The 22,172-nt window shown below is 36.8% G+C and overlaps 1 protein-coding gene across 2 annotated transcripts in view; it reads left to right on the forward strand.

Annotated features, from left to right (window-relative positions):
- The window catches only part of SNTG1 (syntrophin gamma 1), a 153,044-nt gene that overhangs the window by 14,880 nt on the left and 115,992 nt on the right, over positions 1-22,172 (forward strand). For both annotated transcript variants that reach the window (XM_086472624.1, XM_086472626.1), the window contains exons 3-6: positions 3,358-3,414; positions 10,292-10,349; positions 12,951-12,994; positions 13,102-13,143. In XM_086472624.1, coding sequence (XP_086328750.1) covers positions 3,358-3,414; positions 10,292-10,349; positions 12,951-12,994; positions 13,102-13,143 — 201 coding nt within the window. The remainder of the gene's footprint in view (positions 1-3,357; positions 3,415-10,291; positions 10,350-12,950; positions 12,995-13,101; positions 13,144-22,172) is intronic.

The raw sequence follows: 22,172 nt of genomic DNA on the forward strand, positions 1-22,172 counted from the left end.
AGTTTTATGAAGAGTTTCGAAAGTTTCTTTGTCCTTTTGTTCAACTGTTATTTGACTGCGTTCCTAGAGACAGATTATTAGATCACATTAGATTACTGGTTTATCTTATACAGAATAAATAATTTGAAAGTATTACTAATTAATCATTGTTAAGAGTCAGTTAAGCAATTATAAACTTTCTTTTACATCACATACCAGTCAGTATGAAATACTTGAATCTTTACAGTCCCCTAAGATTTAACTCTTAAAAATAACTCGAGTAAATAGTTAATGATTATGTAGGATTCCGTGTTTTCCTTTCCTGACTATTTACTGTTCCTCTGTGCTCCCACAGTCATTCTTCACTTCTAATCTCTCTTAAGATGACATCTGTGATCTCAAGATCATATGGCTTTTAAGGAGAAATTTTAGTACCTAGTTACTGAAAGCCTAAAAAACATTGCTTCTGTTTTGCTGCATAGCTCTGAGGAAGAATTTTTTTGGCAAAACTCTTAGCTCTCCTTTCCAGTCAATGAACATATGTGTGGATGAGGAATTTTCTGAGTTAGAGGCACGGAAGATGCTGACAGCTTGGCAGCAGCTTTGAGTTTTTCAATAAAATGATAACTACTTTTATTCTGTTCCAGGGAGCAGCTTCTAAAACACTGCTCTGAGTCTTGGATTTGAAGATCCTAGGGGCTCTAACTTTCCCTCTGTTTGATGTGATGTAGATAACAAACATGATAATGGAATTACAGCTCACAGGATATTTTGTGTAGTCTTGGTATTGAACTAAGTCAGCTTTTCATCAGAATCAAATTTTAATTTGTCAACTTGGAGAGGAAGTTGCATTTGGAATTTGCAATGGTTTTGCAAATTCAATCAGAAAATATTACCCTGTGCAAATAGAGGGGAAAGTAAAACATTGACAGACAATCCACATCTGACACAGATCTTTAGTTAGATTTTATTTTAAGCAGATAGTTGGAATCAGTGGAGGAACGCTATCTTTAACCTGGAACAGCATAAATGGTCAAGAGCACTTCTTCACTGGTACAAAATGCGTTGCCTTCCAGGGTTGTTTCCATATTTTATTAATGAAAAAAACATTGTTGTAAAGCATTTTAAGAACTTAAAACTGTTAGACCAGTGAAAAGCATTTTATTACTGTTATTGTTAATTTGAAATGCTAATTAAAGGCCTCAGCACAAAAGAATTTGCTTCAGTTTGCTTGTCTTAACTTCTTTAGTGTATTAATCATTATATTAAAAATTAGTTTACGTCAAAAGATCGTGCTTTGCAGACAAGGTTTATTCAGTTCTCCTTGGTTGAAGATGGCACTGAAAACGAAGCTTGGTTTAGGGTTTTTGCACGCCATGCAAGTCACAAAGAAAAAGTTACTTGGATAAAAGAGTATTCTGGCAAAACATTTCAAAGCTGGCTCTCTACTCAATGGAGGAGATAGATGATGAAGATGATTATCACCTAGCTTGGGCACCTGCTTTCACTCACCTGGAGTATTTACGTGTTTATTTTTCTTTACTGATTACAGGAGAAAACTTGCCTTGACCAGTGGCTCAGACTGAGGTGGATTAACTGTGGTTAGATGAGTCCTGTCATTTTTCTTCTAAACTTTGGTGCATAAACTCATCTTAGACCACAGAGACTGTGGCTGGTATTGGTTTATCCTGAATATATTGTCTGCGTCTGAAACCTCCTGGCAGACAAAAGGTTTTCCAAGTGCAGTTTGTGGCCTGAAGTGAAATAACTTTGTGGACTGAACCCAGTTTCTGGGAACTTCACTGTGAAGTTCCTTTCTAGAAGGTGAGAGCTGAGAAGGCTCTTCTGATCCCTCTGAACTGCGCAGAAGCAGTGGATAAAACAGGGTAGATATATATTCCTGTGTTGCCATGCTACACATTCATCTGTGGGTTACAAATATAAAAGTATATTTTTTTCATGCATTTCAAATGTCAAAAAAAAGTTGAAAAATTTGGCCATTTAACAGTAAAATTATATACCTCTTTTTTAGATTGTACATTTACAGGCATTAGACTAAATTAAAACATGGAAAGTCTCATTCTAGGCAATTCATTTTCTCTTGCCATCCAAAACATTGGCCTAGTTTATGCTTGCTCTTTCTGCGGTTACAGAATTCATATTTGTCACAGATGTGAAGTCAACTGGATTTTCTCCCAAATTCAGCACTATCAGTTTTCCAAAACCCTTACGTGGTAGCCCTACATCCTTTCTTTTCCTTTCTCTAAATGAAGTAAGGAGGAAGAGACAGCTCTGTAGATATTTCATCCTCTCTGTCACTGCTGTGTTTCTGACGAGAGACTTACTCAAATCTGACTGACACCAGCAATCTATGCTGATTGTGCTGAAATACCAGAACATATATAGATAAAATATATATGCAGACCTATGCTATGCAATATATATGATGAAATGAGGATAAAATCTAGACCACATGTAGAGGGCATTAAAAAAATCTATATATTCCATATATATTTGTATCTCGACATATGTTATAGGTGCTACTAAGATTTTTTACCACTAACCAAATTGACTAATTCTATGTGATCTTTGGGAATAAAGTCAACGAGACAAAGTATAAAAAAGAAAGTCTTTTTTTGTAAATGTTCATATTGAAGACAGATACTAGCCACCAGTTTTTACAGAACAAATTTTAGGATGAGCAATAAAAGGAAAAAAAATGGTCTGCTTTAAATAATTGTGTCTGTAACAACACCCTTTAAATCATTAGATACGATTCTTAAACCATAGCTCTGAGGTCAACAGTGGCTGTGTTTGTATTAGTTTTTTAATTTGGATCAGGACATCAGGACTGTGCTTTGAAATGAATTTCTGGATGATGTGCACTTACCATGCTTTGGTTCACATCGCTGAGTGGGCTGGGGTATACAAGCTGTGTTCCTTTTGGGTGAAGCTAAATTGAAAAATGTGGTACAGGAGTGCAGTTTATGTACTTCAGCATGTAGCGCTCAGTCTGCGTGTGGGAACAATTTAGGACTAGTCAAGGTTAAGGCCTCTGAAATGCATGTGTTGTGCACTAACTGATAAACTACAGCTCTGTTGTTACTGCATTGCAGTACTAGCTAGTACAGTATGAATTGAACAAATGAATTTTTGTATGAGACAGCAACTCTGCTTTTCTTCCAGACTTTGTCTTTTTCCTCTGCAGCATAGCTTTCATGGGATTTCCACATTCAGGAACTCACAAGTTTATTAAAACAAGAAAAATCAGGATAGGATGGAAGCACAGAAACAACTTATTGAAGTGTGAATATAGATGTTATGGCAGAAAACATTAAATATAACAAAACTTGATTTTTTTTTTTTTTTTCCCCCCAGGAAAGAACAGTAACAATTAGAAGACAGACTGTAGGAGGATTTGGATTAAGTATAAAGGTAGGATGATTTGTCTATTATTCCAGTTACACAAAATGTCTTTGTGTATAGTTAATGTTACTTTTCATGAGGACAAACTATATTTTAGAGGACTAGAGACAAGAGAGCAAACATGTTCTTGGATGTTAGATACTGTCACAGTGGGCAGCCAGCAACTACACTGCTCTGTGGAATGGAAGGCAATGGAAAGATCATTCCTTTAAGATTCAAGCTGAGCAACTCTAATAAGGTTTGATACGAGAGCTGCAAAGTGTTTGCAACTGCACAGACTGTACTTTTGTTCAACAGCACTCTAATTTAAGTGGTTATTAATGAATGCTAAATTACAGTGGCAGGTACATGGAACAGCCAATAAGTTCGTCATCCATTCTCCTACAAAGAATATCAGGTTAATTCACTGCAATTCATTAGTAGGACAGAAAGTGTTATTGCTTTCTCATATTATTTATTTTGCTGTAGGTCAAGCAAAGGCAGCAATTTGTCATGTCACCATATTTTTGCTTTCTTCAGTAAGATTTAAGAACATGTGTAAGTGTAAGTGATCCTTTTGGAGGGAGGGAGGGATGAGGAGAGGGAAGAAGGGTTAATAATTTTTGTTATCATAATCTATGGTTTTGAAAACCTTACCTTAGCTTTGAATCTCAGTGTAGGCAACACAACATTAATTTTATCTGCTAAACACAGGAGTCCTCAATCTCAAGATAGCAATGGAAAAAGTGAAGTGTACTTCACATGAATGCCAAGAGGCTTAAATTATGCATATAACGTGAAAGTATAGACTTCCCTGTGAACATCTGCTAATACTGACCTTATGAGGAGTGACTCAGAAGAGGGATTAATGTGCATTTGTGTTGTCATTGATAAGAATATTGCTGAATAGAAATACTAGTTCTTAAAATATGTCTTTGTACACTTGCTGTTATCTTGCTGACCCACTAAAGACCTCTATTCAAGGAAAACTAATTGCTATTTTGTGGCCAAAGTTTCTCGTGACTTTAGCCAACAGCACATGAGTTATTTTCCTCCATTATCATTATAGGTTACAGTTCACTGAATAATGATGAAGCAATGCATGTCAGTGTAAAATCAAGTATATGGGTGAATTAGGTTTTATTTAGCTGGTGCTAAGCTGGTTCCAGTAAGGACTTTTGAGGTTTGGAAAGCAAATCTCATCAAGAGTCACTATAATTGATTTTTTAGTTACACATTACAATGGTTTATCTTTTAGAATTAAAATTGCTGACAAGCTCAAGATCACATTATTTAAGTGCCAGGTACATTGTATAAAATAAAATATCACGGAGAAATATAAGTTGGTGAATGTGCAAAGGTCTTTCTTAAGTTAGTGGAGCAAGGTATTCTTAGATTTTCAGAGCAAGATATCCATTGTTACGAAGAAAATTCCTGGAAGCTGAAAAGAATTTTAAAAGTGCCAAAACAGATTGTGAATTCAGCCTAGAAGGAAATTTGTCTTTTTTTTTTTTTTTTCCTTTATAAGGATCTGTTTCAATAGGGAAAAAAAAAAGCACAATAACAAAACCCAAAAGCTGTATCAAGTGTATGAGAGGCCACTGCAATAGAATTTACAAATAAAGGCTTTAGATTAAATTATTTTATTTAAACATATTTTCTAGGTTTATTGCATACATATTTTGATCAAAATTCATCTGAGTGGTGGAATCCCTTCAACAGCTGTGACTAAATAGAAAAGAGATCTCTTTCAACAAAGGAAACTCAAACTTACTCATATGGTAGATTTGATAAAGAAGATGACAAGTAGAATTCTGTGGTCTGGGATATTCTGTCGATTTGTATCAAGCAGTATGATTTATTTTCTTTAAATGATTAATTTTTTAAAAATCATTGAAGATGGGAGCTCTTTTGCTAGATACCTTTGCTTGTATCCTACAGTCTCAAAAAGAAGGAGTGACAAGTAATTGGATAGCCAACAAAATCTAAAACAAATAATTAGTCAATATAATCTGCTATTATAATTTTAAGCTGATAGTAAGGAACAACTTAGAACTGGAAATTAAAGTACTGGTTTTTGTAGTTTAGTAGGCAAACTTTATGAAGTCTCACTGAAATGGACTTTTTAGGTGTGCCGTGAAGTGTCTATGTCAGTTCCAAATATTCTTAAAAGTGCCGGTTTTCTGTTTTAAAAGGTACTATTCAATGATGGTGTGCGTCCTCTTGCACATGAGTAACAGTTTGTTGCTTTGTTTTGTTTTGTTTTCGTAGATTCCTGGACTTTAATAAGGGACTTATATTTATTATTAGTTTTAAATAGTAATTATTTCCTAATAGTGCCTTAAAGTAGAGGTCTACAAGTCACCCTGTAGGAGTGAGGAGGTCTGAGGCCTTTCCTCCTTGTTTCAGTAACTCTGTCACCCACAGCCCCACATACTACAGTCGTTCCTGTTCTCTTGCTACTCTCAGATTATTTTAAGATGGGGGTTGTCTGAGGACTTGCTTTCCAGCAGGGGTGTATATCAGAGGATGCAGTTTATCTGAGGAGTACAGTGATTAATGACCCTCACTTTAAAATATTTGCTTGTGCTTTGATATGAATTTGTCCAGTTTTGGCATTTAGTTCTAGGGCATTATCATGCCTGTTCTTTGCTAACTTTAACACCCATTTGCTATCAGAAATCTCACGTGATCAAATCACCTTTTAAACTTCTCTTGAGTAAATTTTGGAAGTGTCTTATTCCACCTTGCGTCTTCTGGACCCTTGGAATTTTTTTTCCTGAAGAGCAGAATTTCAAAATGAAATTGCGTAATTCTCTTTTGGTGACTTGTCTATGAGGGGAACTCTCTTCTTTTGTGTTATAACCTGGGTGTTCCAGCTATATTTGTAAAAATCAGAGACTTAGCTAACTACTTAAAAAAAACCTGCTTGTGAGATTGATTCTTACACAAGATTTGAACTTAAGCCCTTTAAAAAAATTGCTTATAATCCACTCTTTGAAGGTTTGAAAGTACAAAAAATAAAACATTTCATGTTTTGCTGTACTTCATTTTACTGAAGTTAAAGGTAAAGGTGTGATTGAACTTGAAACAGAACTGATCTGCTTTACACTCTTCAGAAGGAATTATTTTCTAATTTCTCAAGCCCCTTTAGAAACCTCAGTAATAAAAATTTATGTGTGAAGAAACAGCCATGGACCTAGATGTAGAAATTGGTAAGTGTAGTGTAGTATTTCTGTCATTTATCACACCTCTGAAAAGTCTGAGATGCAGAGATTTGACATAAGAAGCTGCTAAGTATATGACTTCTGAAAGAACATCATGTTTCTCAGTCATTGGAGTGTAGTGTTCTTGTGGAAATAGGCAATAAAATTGATAGTTCATTAAATAAATTAAAGTTTGCAGTTACAGTCTGACTCCTGGCTACCAGGACTCTGTACAGTGCTGTTTTCCTGCCTCTGTTTTGATCATTCTTTTTAAATGATGGACAGCATCGCACATCTGCTGAGATTTGGTTTGACTTCAAAGTGGGACTCAATCAAAAAATCTCTAAAGCAGGCACGTGCACCTGTCCTGCTCACACTTATGAACATACTTAGATGATTCTTTTCCCCTTCATTTATTTGGTGATATTTTTTTTATTACCACATTTTCTCTATGTTTCAAATTGGAAGAATGAAAGAAATAAAAAGGCTAGAAAGCTTTAATTAACAGATGAATCATTGAGCTTTTAGTTTAAAAATTGATCTTTTCATCTTTAAAGGCTTGTCTACTTGCGGAAGTTAATGTTGAATGCATTTTGGAAGTGGCATTTTGGTTCCAGCTACGCTATTCCATCGAAAAGAAATGGCATATTATTGTGCACACTGTTGAATTGCTAGCGTGATTCCTGGCACAGTTTTGGCTTACACCAGCTAGTATTCTCTAAGACATTCCGTGAACACCGTTCAGAACTTTACATGAACTGCTTCCAACAGGCAACGTGTGCAAAGTCACCCTGTTCAGTGGGGAAGATAGTTTGTCCTCCTAGACATGAGTCGTATTGTGCCACTAGACTTCAAAGCTGAAACAAACAGGGCCATTTTTGTTAGTGGAAGAAATATTGCCTTTTAGTATGAAATAAAAATGACCACTACATTGTCTAACTCTGCGGATGCTAAAGTCCAAAAATTGGTCCAATTTTTTATAGACTCTTTTTGCTTAGAAAAACAAAATAGTGATTTTCTTGTTATACTTGGAGCCAAACGCAAAAGCAACATTTGTCTATAGAATTTACTAGTTTCAGTTGCCCTATTTTTCATATGACTAAAACTTCAGGGGAAAAAAAACAACACCTTAGACATAAAAACTGGGATAAGAAGAAAATCTTTAGAACTGTGTCATGTGACACTTCGAAATGAGGCGTGGGTGGGAGGTCAGTGATGGCCAACATCCAGGACAGTGAGCTTCAGACAGCTGCCAGTAGTGATAGCTTCCTCGGCCTCTTATGGCAGGACCACCTCCCCAGGTGGGCAGCTACCTTTGAGCAACCTTGAACCTTCCAGGCTCATCCTTGCCTGCTAAAGGAAAAATGACAAAGAAAATTTGCGTTACAAAGATCAGTGTTAGAGTCTAGTAGAGGTCTGAGCCGTTAAAACTTCAACACCATTACTTAACGTATTTTGGTCCCTCGGCTGGTCTGAGGTTGTAACTACATGTTCATACAAGGGAGGGAAAATTTAAAACAATGGAAAAGTGGCCTCTGTTCCCAAAGGTTTCTCCAGCGGAGTATCTCCTGTGGTTATAAACCCAAAATTTAGACACATGTACACTTTTGCTTCTACAGGACAGTGAATCGAGTATGGAGGATGCAGGATGCAAGGCTGCAGTGTCAACCTGAAGTAGTGTCCAACAAGATGTTGCAGAATATATACAGCTTTATCAGCTTACTGCAAATTGCTCATGGTGACAGGGTATAGATAGGTGGTCAGCTATTTTTCATGTTTTGAATTTTTCTTTCTTAGAGTAGCAGACAAGACCTCCTATGACTAATTTAAAAGGAATCCTTCATACTGGCCAGACTGGGATGCAGTGAGAAGAGATCATTTTCTTCAGTAGGACATTACTGATTGCTTCTTCAAATCTGCAGTGTAAATGGATGTAGGCAGATACAGTGCCTGAGAGAGGAAGAATCGTGTTGTGTGCGTTGCAGGCTGGCTTAGTAATAACAGTAATTTCCCTCTTTACTGGAGAGCTGAGTCTAAGGAGGGAGGGAGGCCATGTTACTGAGAAAAAAAAGGACCTGTGTTTGCTATGCTGAGCTTTAAACCCTACACTCTTTTGCTGAGCTTCAAAAGTCCTGGATAGTGCAATCTCTGTGTAACATTGGAGGCTTAGGAGGGGAACTGACACGATTATTCTTCTGTTTGTTTGAAAAATTTTGAAGAAATTAAATGTGTCTGTGACTGAGGAAAAATCTGGAGGTGTAGGTTAAGTCTTATAAATTTTGTGAGCTTGAACTGATTATCTTAAATGAAGCGAACTTTTACTATTGCTGTTGCTCTGATGAAAACCATTGAAAGATATTCAACAAGTTATAATGCTACAGTTTATTTAGTCTGAACGCATCTCTAAGCCTGACTGAATTGAGGGTAGCCTCGTGGTGTTTGTGGAGTGAATACTACATGCTACAAACATCAATACGTTCTGTGCTTGTCAGCCCTCATCTCATGCAATGCTAATAGAACTTTTCGTGTAGACATATAATTGTTGTAATATTACTGAGATCCCTATTAAATCAGGACTTTTAGGACCATTTGTGTTGATAGTCACTAGCAGAAGAAACATTAATCCTATTTAAAATTCTATGGTTTCACAGGATATTCATCTTTATTCCATCACAGAAATAGCTGTTGAGTGCAGTAGTCTGTTCAGTTTCAAACAGTTGGTTATTGTGTGAAGAAGGCGTATGTACTGTTCCTTAGACCATCAAAATACCCACGTCAGCCCTTTCCACAGCTCGATGGTGGATTCCTGAACCTAAGAAAGCAATTGTTCCCAACGAAAAGTCTGGCTGCTGAAGAGTAAGCAAACCCTTAACCAGGATTCCTAGGCAAAGTAGTGTGGCAGACCGGCATTTTTGGTGGTCTGAATTTGTACAGGTTACGTTCAGGCTTACGCTTTGATGCTGTCTACAGAGGAAAAAATATTTGTCTCTCTGTATGTTTGCTTTTCTCTTCCTTTGAGTTTTCTTTTTATTTTAATACTTTATTCTTGAGCACCGTGAACGTTTCCAGTCCCAACAGGATAAATTGAATGAAGCAACAGCATTGAATTGATATTGAACTGTTGAATTACCATCCAGCTTTCCTTTATGTCCCCCCATTTATTGAACACCTGCTGTTCCATTTCTCAATGTTTATTTTTCTGTTCCTTTTTACTTATACCACTGCTTTGCTCAGTCTTTGTGCTTGTGTGACAGAGATGGAAATGAATAAAGACTGCTTTTGAGATGAAAAGTCCAAACATGCTTTTCTTGGGCTATTGTTTACCTGTTTCTTGCCAGCATGAAAATGAAGTGGTCACGGTGTGGCTGCCATTGTAGTGTGATGGCCATTTTGCTTTTGCAGGACATGATTTCATACAGTAAGCTCTCCAGAATTCACAGAAACTGATGTTCTTTTTCTTGAAGTCCTGTAGAGTTTTGAACTTTGCTTCCTAAATTGATGATGGCAACTGAGAACTTCTTTAGGGGAGGCAATAAAGAATTAATCCAAATCAAATATTTATTAAAAAAGAATAGAGGAAATGCAGAATCAGCGTTGTTTTCTCATTTTTGAAAACTACAGTTAGAGAAAGGGTGAAATACAATTTTAAGCAAAAAGAGATATCCAATGACTGACAAGATTGCCGTTTATTCTGTTTTCAGGGTGGAGCAGAACATAACATTCCAGTGGTCATTTCTAAGATTTCCAAAGAACAAAGAGGTGGGTGTCAGATTAATTAACACACTGTGTTTTGACATGCTCCACAAGCAAGGTGCATTAAGCTTTGAGATTCTTCAGGAAGTGTTAAACGCTATTGGTGTGCCCTCTCTCTCTCCATGTCGTTATGATCTCCTCAGAATTGTTCTCTGAAAAAGTACAGAATTTATATTTGGAATACTTTGTGAACAGTCTTCAAAATGGTGTTTTAAAAAAAAGTTATTGTAAAGCATTACTTTTAAGGAGAGAAATAGGAACGTATTTAGAGAATGAAAATGTTCAGCAAATTTAACAAAAGTTAGTGATTTTTGTGGCTTTTATTTGCAAATGTTGCCAGGAAGCCGTAGCAGATCAAATGTTTGGCCATTAAAGCATGGTAACACAAGCAGAGTGCCTTTTTATACTGGTTAGTAGGGTCATACTCAGACAAGGGTGGGTAATGGCAGAACCTTGATAATACCCCTGGGTTATTTCAGCGTTAGTTCCTGTGCCCTGTAAGCCGCTGCAGCAACTCATGCATAGCAAAACTGGTACTGCCTAAGGTCTTAATCATACTTATTTTTAATACAAGCAGATTTGGTGCTGAATCTCTGTATTGTTTTTTACTAGCATTGTTTTGAAATTATTGGAGTGATATAATATGTGCTAGAAAGATGGATAATGGTTAAACAGCTCACGATGTGTGCAGTGATGAGAGATGAAGGTTGTGAATCAGTACTAGTATGATGGTTTTAATATCTCTGTTATGTTTGTGTACATTTGTGTAAGGTCAGAAATGTAAACTTGGAAGCGTTTCCCTCCATCTGTAATGCAACAATTCAAGGATGCTACTTCTGCACAATGAAAATGTGCCAGCATAAAAAAAAAATCTCATGTTCACTCGCACAGATAAAGAGAAGTACAGGGGAAGCAGCGTACTGAGAACTGAAATCCAGCCCTGAAAGGCAGATGTGAGAGTTGTGTGTAGGTAGGCTATAGTGTAGCACAGAGTGAGCCCATAAGGAAGGCAATAAGGTTAACTTTAAGAAGTGATACTTGTGACTCAGTTCTTTTCAGTATACATGTGAGTAGGTAATACATAAAAATGTGGCATATATTACCTACACTAGCTATTAAAATGCTATTAAGCGCTGCAGGAAAAATAAGAAAGATAGACCTAGGTTTAATTGAGCACACAAAAGTGCACAGTTTTCTTTTGTTTTTGTCATTATTTTTTTTGCTGCAGTAGCTGGTGCATTATTCCTAACCTCAATACCTAGCTGAGATAGAATCTCCATTACTGCTTTCAATAAAAATACTGCTGACTTTTAGAGAGCTCGTTTTGAGGGACAGCTCTTGTGCAGGAGACTACTCACTTGTGGTGTAAAAGTGTCGTGCTGTATGTCTGTACTAGGGATCTTTGATACAGAAAATGCTGTTTGACCCAGAGCCTGCACCTCAAAATGCTGCAGGCTTGGTTCTGCCCTCCTCTCAATTGATTCCAGCTCCTTCTTTGGACTGAAAACAAGAATGTGACGTTTGATGCAATGAATAAAACCAGTGATGCACATAAGGTGCTTCAGCTAGCTCATTAGGTAGTGTGTGAAGTGTTAGTACACACAAGCCCAGTGTCTGAAGAAGAATATTGAGATATGCATTTATTTAATTAAAAAAAAAGAGAATGTCTATCCTCCCAATAATATAAGCATCCTTTGTTACATCTAGCTAATCAACCAGTTCTTCAAACACATAATTTATGTCAATATTCATTCCAGTTTTACAATTCACATAAATAAGGAAAGGTTTTGGATCAAGTCCAATTCTAGTCTTTTCTACACGTCTGCTATGATGCTTTGGAATATTATAGATTAATAATCCCATATAATCTGTTAACATTCTTTAGTTCTCATGTTAAGGATTATTTATAGACAAATAGTCTTTGCTGTATTTCTGGTGTATTCATAAAGTACGTTTGCATTAGATAGACCTGTAACACAACACAGTATTTTAAAATTGCAACCGTAGAATTGCATTTTGTAAATTCTCTTGTGATTTATAGGGTATAGCTTTGTTTTAAAAATCAAATTCAGTTTTGCTGGTGATTTTGTACAATATCGTAATTGTCTGGCTCTTCAGCATGTAAAGTATTATCCAGCATAAATGCTCCACAGAGTTTATCAAAGATGCAGGATCTAAAGTATCTTTGGCAAAAGCTTACAAGTTAGATCTGTCTTTCTAAGTAGCTCTGGAGTCTCCATGTTGCTTTTTCCTCAGAGTTTGTAAGAAACAGTCTCTCAGAGGCAGATAGACTTGCAGTCATGTTCTGTTCAGAAAAGCGTGCCATACCTCACCATAATGGCCTGAAGGGTGCTGGTGACTGATGGAAGATGTTTCGCAGCCTTGCAGTTGGCTGGGTAGACTCTTTCATTGTAAAACCGCTGTGCCGGTATTTCGGGATTCTAAAAAAAATCCAAATAGTTTATTTGGAAGTTGTATGTTGGGGTTTCTATTAGATTTTTGTTTAATTTTTTAAAAGATTATGTAAAAACATTAAATTAAATAGGAACAAATATACACAAAATTGTTTTGTACAAAATGAGTGAAAAATATGCTTTCTGTTTTCAGCGGAACTTTCAGGTTTGCTCTTTATAGGAGATGCAATTCTACAGGTGAGTAAAATTGCAAGTTCTTTTGTTTCTATTTTTCTAGAAAAGTGAAATGAAATCTATACTTATGAAATGTAGAGTAAGTCTTCTCTTTATCTTTTTAATAACAGATTAATGGAATTAATGTGAGAAAATGCAGGCATGAAGAAGTGGTGAGCTTTTCTGTTTTTTAGTCTACTTTTTCTCTTTCGTAGTTATTGAGATGATAGTGTATGCTGATAGCAGTGAGCTGGTATCAGTTGTATTATTGTTATTCCTAAGCAAACGTGACTGTACATTCTAGCATGGCAAGCGACTAAGATCTCAGTGCGATCTCTTCATAAATTTGTTGTAATTGCTGTTCTCAGATAGGCTTTTCTATATTAAAGATTATTATTTTATCATGCAGATTTTAGTTGTATGTATTTCAACATTTCTTCTTTTGGCTTATAGCTATCAAATTTCAGCAGTGCTACACCCTTCTGGCTGTGTGAGGTCATTTTAATTTCAAAAGCTGTAATTTGCACGATGTTGGAGATTTGTTGTTGGGATGGTTTTAAGTCTATGTAAAAACTGAATCAAAACCATTTGTCTGCCTTTCGTTCTCTGGCTGTTACCTATGAGGGTGCTATCCTCTTGCAGTTAGGCTCTTGTCAGTAGGGTTTAAGACAATAGTGCATTAAGGAGATTCCTTCTAGAGAAGCCGTGTGTGTTTGAGAGCTCTGTAGTAGGCTGGTTCCCTTGGTAGGTCAGCTTTGCTGAAAGTATCATGTACTTTTGTTATATTTGACTTTTTGACTCTTCTTAAGTACCTTCAGAAGTGGGAAACCCTGTTTTTCAGAAAAGAATGCTAAAAATGAGAAGACTGCCAGAGAAATTATCTTTAAATCCTGTGTAGCCCCATAGAATTGGTGCCTGTGTTTTTAAAATAACATAGTAATGTTGTATGTGAAAGTTTACTTTTCTAAAACTTACTTGGCCAATTCGAAGGCGCTCTGCATTTCGTACAGCATTCTGTTACCTGATAGATCATTGAGCGTATGCCATTCAGGTACGGGAAGCAAGAGTTAATAAAGATGAAGTTCTAATGAACAACTTAGTGCAGGCTGAAAGATGAGATCACTGCACTGCTCCTCGGAGTGCTGTTGTGCACTGGTTTCATTGGAAATTTGTGCTGCAAATCGTGCTTCATTCTTCAGAGTCTTTGTCATGCCGCCTTCCGTATCCGCAGGCTAACTGTCGTATTTATAGTACTTTTAAGCTGTGGCTGTGCAACAGTGATCAGAGTGTAACGTTTTATAAGCTCACTGCAGTTGTTCGCTTTAATGTGCATTAATATGGTAAATAGGCTGTTGGAATTTCAAGGCATGAGAGAAAGATACTACTAAAAGTGTAGACTTGCGCACTCAAAGGCATATAGAAAACTGGTAAGTACACCAGGATTATTATTTTTTTCTCTTTTCTGAGACAATCTCGTAACCATTACAATTATACATAAAATCTGTTGGCTATTTATGACCAGTTTGAAACACTTTCACAGGAGAAGAGACTTTGGAAAAGCCAATAGGTGCAGACTGACATACAGTAGCAAGTGTCATAATGTTAGATTTTGGTTTATACCTTGTTTGTCCATCATAACCTGCTTCTCAAACTCCTTATAGATAATTCTCTCAAAAATAAACCAACGGTGTATCTTACCGGTTTGGAATGTGCATTTGTGTATGTAAAAGTGTTTCAGGAGTTTAAGAAGCAGATACATTTTAAATTAAATCTTTATTCTAACTATGAATAATTTTTGAGAATAAAGAGTAAATATTGAGCAATATTTAAATAAGATAAAATGTCCATATGAGATTTTATAAACTTAAGATATGCAGAGGAGTTATAAACATAAAATATAAAATAAATACAAAAAACCAATGTAAATGAACTCTGATAATTATTTTTTTCAGAAGCATTTACCATCGTATGTTGTATATTTGTGGAGTAAATTTGCTGTAAAGCCTGCTATAGTAATGATAGAGGTGGTTATGCATTGTGTAGTCATCTGTGGGTTTAGGCATAGCCCTGAGTACAGGGCAGGTGCATCACCTGGTCTGCCCGCAGGAGTTATAGGTGGGATTTAGTCTGCAGCATGATTTTTGCAGTTGGAGTTGTTCTAGCACTTTTCTCTTGCAGGGTCTTCATCAAATTGTAGCTCTAATCTCAAGGCAGCAGAGAAAATAGGAAGTGTGTGGAACATAGTTGCTCACAGCAGGGAGTCGAACAGTAGTGGAAGCTTAATTTGAAATCCTTATTGTGTCTAGGTACCTTTCAAATGGCGGTGCAAGGTACATGAGCTCGGAGCTTTGTTTCTTTCTGATTTTTTTTCTGTAGCTAATTAAGACTTAGCAGGTATCATATTATGCGAGAGTATGTTACTATTTTGGGTTGTCTTAATGTCTTAGAAAATATTCGTTGTAAACCAGCCTTTCAGTGTGTAAAGCTGAAGAGGCCTGTAGAAAATTCAGACTTGTATCTACAGTGTGCATCCTATGGGCGTTCGTTCTTTTTCTAGATCCAGAGCTTCTTGCTGCTTACAGAAACATTTTAAGCATATGTCTTATCTTCATAGCTCTGCAGTGAAAAGACCTGTGGCGTGATCACTGCAGCCTGTTGTATTACACTGGTGATTAGCTGGTCCTGGTATTTCACCCTGCTTTACTGATAACTGTGCTATGCCTATAAAATTATCTGAATTTCAAATTTAAGTAGTTTAATCAAGTTAGTACCATCTTTTATAGTAGAGAGAATCTTTCCCCAATATATAGTGAACTTAAGTTGGCTTAACACGTATAGGCATTCCTTTGTTGTCTTTACTGTCTTCCATTAGTTATTAGATCTGATGATATCACAGTATTCAGTGATGCACAGATCCTGTTACCTGAGAGATGTACTATAATCTGAAGCCTGAATCTGACAAATAGATAGGTAGGTAGGCAAGTAGACGATAGATAGATAGATAAGACTCTTAGAAGACTGGATAGGTAGGTTTAGTAAGTTCTCAGAGCACCTTGCTGGAGGCTGCTACACAATTCCTTTCTGATTTTTTTTTTCTTTTTTTCAGTTCTAGGTGAATGACTTAATTTTGAGCTTAGTTTTCTGCTTGTAGAAGGTGAGAATATTATTCATATCATGCAAGGACATTAGGAGTTTCTATCAAAGGCTGAATGTCAGCTTGTTGTTTGTCTTGGGTTGTAATGACTCCCGTCAGAGCATAGCATAACATTGCTTCAGTCTTAGTGCTCTCCTATGGTAAACTAAATACATGCTCTCTGTGGTGAAGTGTCAGCATGGGAGGATGCTGAGGAAGAAAAAATAATCTAGCAATTCTCTTGAAAGAATCTCTCAACATCATACCGGGAATTTGACTTCAAAAATGCAATATGATCTTGAATGTAGGGGTAAAGGGAGTCCATTACATCTGTTAATTTCCATGAGTTTGTGCTCTTTCTGGTCTGGGTTTATTAATTATTCCTTTTCCAGTAGACTGGCCTTTGTATTTTACAGCAAGACGTTTTAAAGGCTGAAATTAGGATTACACATAGACAGACCTGTGAGTTTAGGCTTCTGTCTAATTAGTATGGTCCAGAAATGCATAACTTGTCAGTCCACATGCCTCGTCTTTTAAGGGCTCACAATGGATGTGATTATTCTTAAGGCTGGAAACGAACGTATTTCTAGTCTGGAAATTAATGTATCTGTAGTCCTTACCTCCATTGATTATCCAAACATAAAACAAAGATAGGTAGACAATCACCAACATAATGCTGTTCTTGTAGGACATTGGACATTTTTAGTGGTTCTGGGTCTAGCCACTACACCACTAACAGTGGACAAAATTTTGGGAGGGAGTGAGCTACTTCCCTTGAGCTACTACTGAGTGGCTCGGAGTGGGAGAGTACAAGTCAACTCAGATGCATACTACCAAAAATCTTGTGTCAGATCTACTGCTCTTACTGTTTCCAGGGTTATAGTGTGCCAAAGCATCTGGGGCCCATGGAGAAGGAAGAATGTCAGTTAAATGAACGTTGCTGATATGTTTAAGATTATGTCTCTGTTCTTAACATTGTGAATAAAGCATCTCAGGTACTACCAACAGCTGTGGTTACATATCACTGGGGTTTCTTTGGATCTTAGCACCTGTTTTTCTCTTTGGAAACAAAACCAGAATTAAATTAATATGGATATAAAATAATTTCTTATTTCTTGTACTTGGAGAAAATTTGGGGAATGTTACTAATGAGAAATGGTAGTTCGTATGTGCCAGTTAACGTGGCATTTGTGCATTCCTTGAAAAGCAACAGGAAAAGCTCCTGTGGAGGTGTGAGTAGGTCTCAAGACAGCATAGATACTTAGACTTTGGTGTATTTTCTGTAGAGCTAGCTACTCTACGTAGCACTGTGTTTCAGTTCAGCCATCAGCTGCGTTTTGCACAAGTCGCGTTTTGCACGACACCTTTTCCAACAGAATGATGTGGGATGTCATTGCACAAGACACCTTTTCCCCCTGACGTGGGACGTCCACATGCACTCTGTTGTATCCTTTGCTTCCCCTTTCCTCGGCATTCCTAGCAGGGCTGTGATTATGCTGCTTTCCATGAGCCATACGTGTTGTATGAAGTTGGCAGTTGGGAATTGTAGCTGCTTGACTGCAATCGTGTGCAGCTGATGGAACGTACTCTGATTCTTTGTTTTAAAACTGTGATTTCATTCAAACTGATTTTGAAAATCCGTTATGAATAGTTTTGGTAATGTTTTTTGTAAATGTTTTTAAGCAGAAGAATGAGCATATTGTATTTGTAAGACAGGACTGGAAACCAAATGATCTGAAATCTCACTCCATCTTGACTTTGCAAATGTGTCTTTTGGTAAATTATGTTTTTATGTTATCTTTGTTTCCTTAAGTGTGAAACAGAGCCTAGAGTATTATCAGGTTTAACTCACTGCATTGTATGAAGTACTTCAGAAACTGTTATGGAAAAGGATCTCTACATTAATATTGTTCTGTTTGGTGACAGCGATAACCGCGGCCTGCAAATGCAGGTTACCACATTCTCATATTCTGGGGCAGAGATCCCACCCTGTATAACTTGCAGCACGGCCATTTGATCCTTTCCCTTCTGGACTGAATGGTGACTTTGAATATTGAAGCTGCATAGTTGGTGCTTCTAAGGGAAGACCATGATTGATCTGCAATTTGTAACTTTTGAATTTAAAAGTGAAATATAAACTTTTTGGAAATCCAGTGTTTCCTTCATTAGAAGGGGACAAGTTACTACATTTTCCACACAGCTGCTGTTTTTCATTTGAGACTTGAGTAATAAAAAATGTGCTAATGTCACCTTAGCTACCCAGGTGCAATTAATGACAGTATCTGTTACAGAGTATTTACAATGTCCTTATTGGTCATGAAATTTGGAGCTAATAATAATCTGTCAAATATTTCAGCATTGATTTGAAATAAGTGTCCATCAAGTGGAAAAGAGCCTAGTAGGTGTAAATAGTTTACTCTTTTTTTCCTGTGGTGGAAATTCCTTGGATTAGGACACATGCTGGAGCTGTATTCGTAACATGTATTCAGCTGCTTTTCTAATCTGGTTTCAGCTATGGCTTTTTAGTGCTTAAATAATTAAATTTTGTGCCAAACTCAGTAGAGGCTTGAATTTATTCAAGAAGTATGATGTTACACTTTTAAAATATGTTAATGTGTTACTTGTCTTCCTAATTTATCTTTTTGTTTCTTTTTCTCAAGATACCTGAGATATATTAGTCATATTATTAAGATTTCATCTTTTAAAACTAATCATCGGTACTACTAAGTTTTAATAGACGGGGGTAGAATATGCCACCATGACTAATACCAAGTCTAGATGATTAATATTGTTGTTCCCTTATTACATAGTTACAGTCCTCAAAGCAAAAATCCATTAGGGTTTAGTGGGATAGAGTGAAAGATTGAGTCACCAGATACTGTGCAACATCCTTCAAATAACTGCCATTGGTTCCTCCTTTGTCTTGCAGCTCTATTAACGCTGAAAGCCTGACCTGCAAAGAAAAGAGATAATTGAGCAATGGATTTAAAATATGTACCATCAGATGTGCTTTGTTTGTGACCTTGTTTACATTGCTGTTTTGCTGTAAAGGCTCAGGTTTCTTCACTCCCTTGGGAAGCAAATAGAAATATTTAATGTTTGTTTATATGTGTGTGTGTTTCACCCTCCAGAAGGCTTTCTGAAAGATTTCAGTCTGCACAGCATCTTTCAGTTGTATCTCAGTTTGACTTTGGTACAGGGAGTCTCATTTTTTCTTTGCTGTGCATAGATGTAATACCATTACATTATATCAATGGTATTACATTAATTAAAAAGAAAATGGGGCTGGCTTTCTGGTGGAGCACCAGCGTCCCAGTTATTTTAAATCTGTTTCTGTGTGGCTTATATTTGAAAAAGCATAGTCCGCTTTGGCTGGGTGTTTCATTATTTTGTTTTACTTGGACTAACTATGCCATAATAATCTAGTGAGACTAGACAAGAGTAGCTTAGAGAGCATCAAAAGCCTCCAAAAGGCAGAGGAAATAAACATACACAAAGCACTCCAATTTAATGTAGGGAAAAATGAAACCTTCTATAGGCATGAAAATTATCTTCCCTGGTCAGTATTAAAAAAATTTCATTTACCCATAAGGACTAGAAAATACTGTCTGACTGGCAACAACTGTTTTCTTTAAACTGGTAACAGCCATGTGGTATAGACTGAAAGCAGATGTCCACGTCTAAAAGGCAACCTCTGTATTTGTTATGGCTTGACATGGGTCCAAGAGAGCACGTTGGACAAAGCAGAGCACGTGTACTGATGTAGCTAGTGAGAAGGAGTCTAAGTGAGAGGTGTGCTCAAAGAAGTGCAAATGTGCGCACACACAGAGTCTTCTGACATTTTTCCAGCAGTTACAATACCTGATTTAACTCTTCAGAATTGTCATTGTTCTGGCTATAGTACAATCAGATGGATGCCAGGAAAAAACTTTTTATCCAGGGGTTGTCTAACACCTGTACATATTTTTAGGTTTTTTTTTGTTTTTTTTTTTTTCCTCTACAATGGGTCTTTGTCTTTTGACAGTTTGTTCGGTGGAGGAGGAAGAGGAAAGGAGAATGGACTCTATGTATTTTTCAGTAGTATCCAGTGTTGGACTGTTCCAGCCAGATACATGGAGGTTTCCAGATGGCCCACCCCATACTTCTCAGCCACTAGTATGGTACAGTATGGTACTGGTGTTTTGGTATCTGTTTGTCAGCACTGGGCCCGTTGCTAGATGTATACTTTTTTTCTTTTGCCCTGATAGTACTAGCGTCTTTCTACAAATTCAGTTTGGTACTACCTGTTTCCCATTAGCTGTTTTGCAATACTGCAGCCAGTAAAAGAGCTTGCAGTAGTAAGAGGTTCACAGATCACAAGAAAAACTTTGGTGCAGGTGTGGTTACAGAGGGACAAAACTCTTCATTAAAAATTGCAAAGGGTACCTGTTCTTTAGATGTTAGTGCAGAGACTTGCGGGAGTCGTTGCCTTCCTGTGCTGTCTGCACTTTTCTGAGCAAAATGGGAAATAGCCACTGCTCAGGCTGAAATGGCGATACCAGGCATATGTCTTTGAATGAGGTCTAGCAAATGCACATAGCTCTATTGCACTTCACATGCCCTTGTCAAGCCAATACTGAGTCAGAATATTTCAAAAGTTCTAATTGTGCTGACCCGTTAAAAGGAAAATTCAAGGGAATGGCCTACATCAAAAAACTCCCATGTTTTAAATGATGGTGTGCAGCAAAAAGGACTGAGGATATTTCTAGATTCCCTGAAATACTGAAATGCCTTCCTTACTTACACTGTTCTGAGGATAATGTATTTACATATTAAATGGATAGACAAAATCTTCACCATATCTCAGTTGGCTTAAGGGGTTTTTGACATCTTTTGTTCAGTCATATTTACATGAAAAAACTAATACAAAACACATTCAAAATCCCCTGTGCACTTCTGGTCATAATGTATTATTTCCGACTCACTGATTGTAGAGAGAAGTGTTGGTGAGAGCTAGCATTTACCATACTGAATGCTAACCAATAAAGTATTTTGTTTAAACATCTTTCACCCTGAATCATAGAATCACAGAATGGTTTGGGTTGGAAGGACCCCAAAGATCATCTAGTTCCAACACCCCTGCCATGACAGGGCCATCTTCCAGTAGACCAGGAAGGATGACAAGCTTTTACAGACTGTATAAAGCATCTTTCCATCAATCAATAAGTGAGGTTTTAAAGTAAGATGAATCGCCTGCACAACAATGGCAACAACAAATAATCTGTGAGACAAAGTATTATTTTTTTCCTATTAAAACACTGGGAGCTTTGGAATTTGGCATTACCAAGACGTTTAAATTTATAGTTTTACTGGTACGGCTACAGCTTTTAATATTTCAGCAGATATCAAAACCAAAATCTTTATATCTCAACAGGAAATTCTTATCTAAATGGAAGTGTGCATTTTTTGAATCATCTTTCTGTGTAGGTGTTCCTTAGATAGCTATCAGTTACATAGCATCAGAATGCTTTTGGTTATTTTCTGAACTTTTGTAGAAACTGAAGGCACAGAGAAGATTGTAAAACCAGAATTATTAAGGTGTGAGGGGCCCAGACTTTCTAAAAGTGAGGCCTGTAGTTTGTGCATTCATTTGTGGTATTCTGACATATTCACCTAGCAGCAATGTAACACAGTTTTACAAAGCATTTTGTTTTTCTTTTGTTGTTGATGTTGCAATTTCTGCTTCAGAAAACACATCCACCCTATGTAACAGTCTACAAATTATGGGGTTTTTATGAGATTTTATAGTCTCAAATGGTAATTAACTGCTGGCAAGAATGGATTTCTGTGGGGTTATTGCCTAATTAGGAAAATAAGAACAGGTAAAATAAGGGTTGCAATGGGATAAGTAGCCTGATCATTTTGGATGAATATATCAGTTTTATGCTTAACTTCGAAAGCCATGAAGACCTCATGCTATAAACTGATTAAACCTGTAATTCAGCACAATTTCATCATTATGCTGAAATACAAATTGTCTTTTTTACTTCCTTGGAATTATATGTTAATCTCTTTTCTTTCTGAGATATC

The sequence above is a fragment of the Leptosomus discolor genome, chromosome 13 (genome assembly GCF_034619465.1).
Source record: "Leptosomus discolor isolate bLepDis1 chromosome 13, bLepDis1.hap2, whole genome shotgun sequence".
Lineage (NCBI taxonomy): Eukaryota > Metazoa > Chordata > Aves > Leptosomiformes > Leptosomidae > Leptosomus > Leptosomus discolor.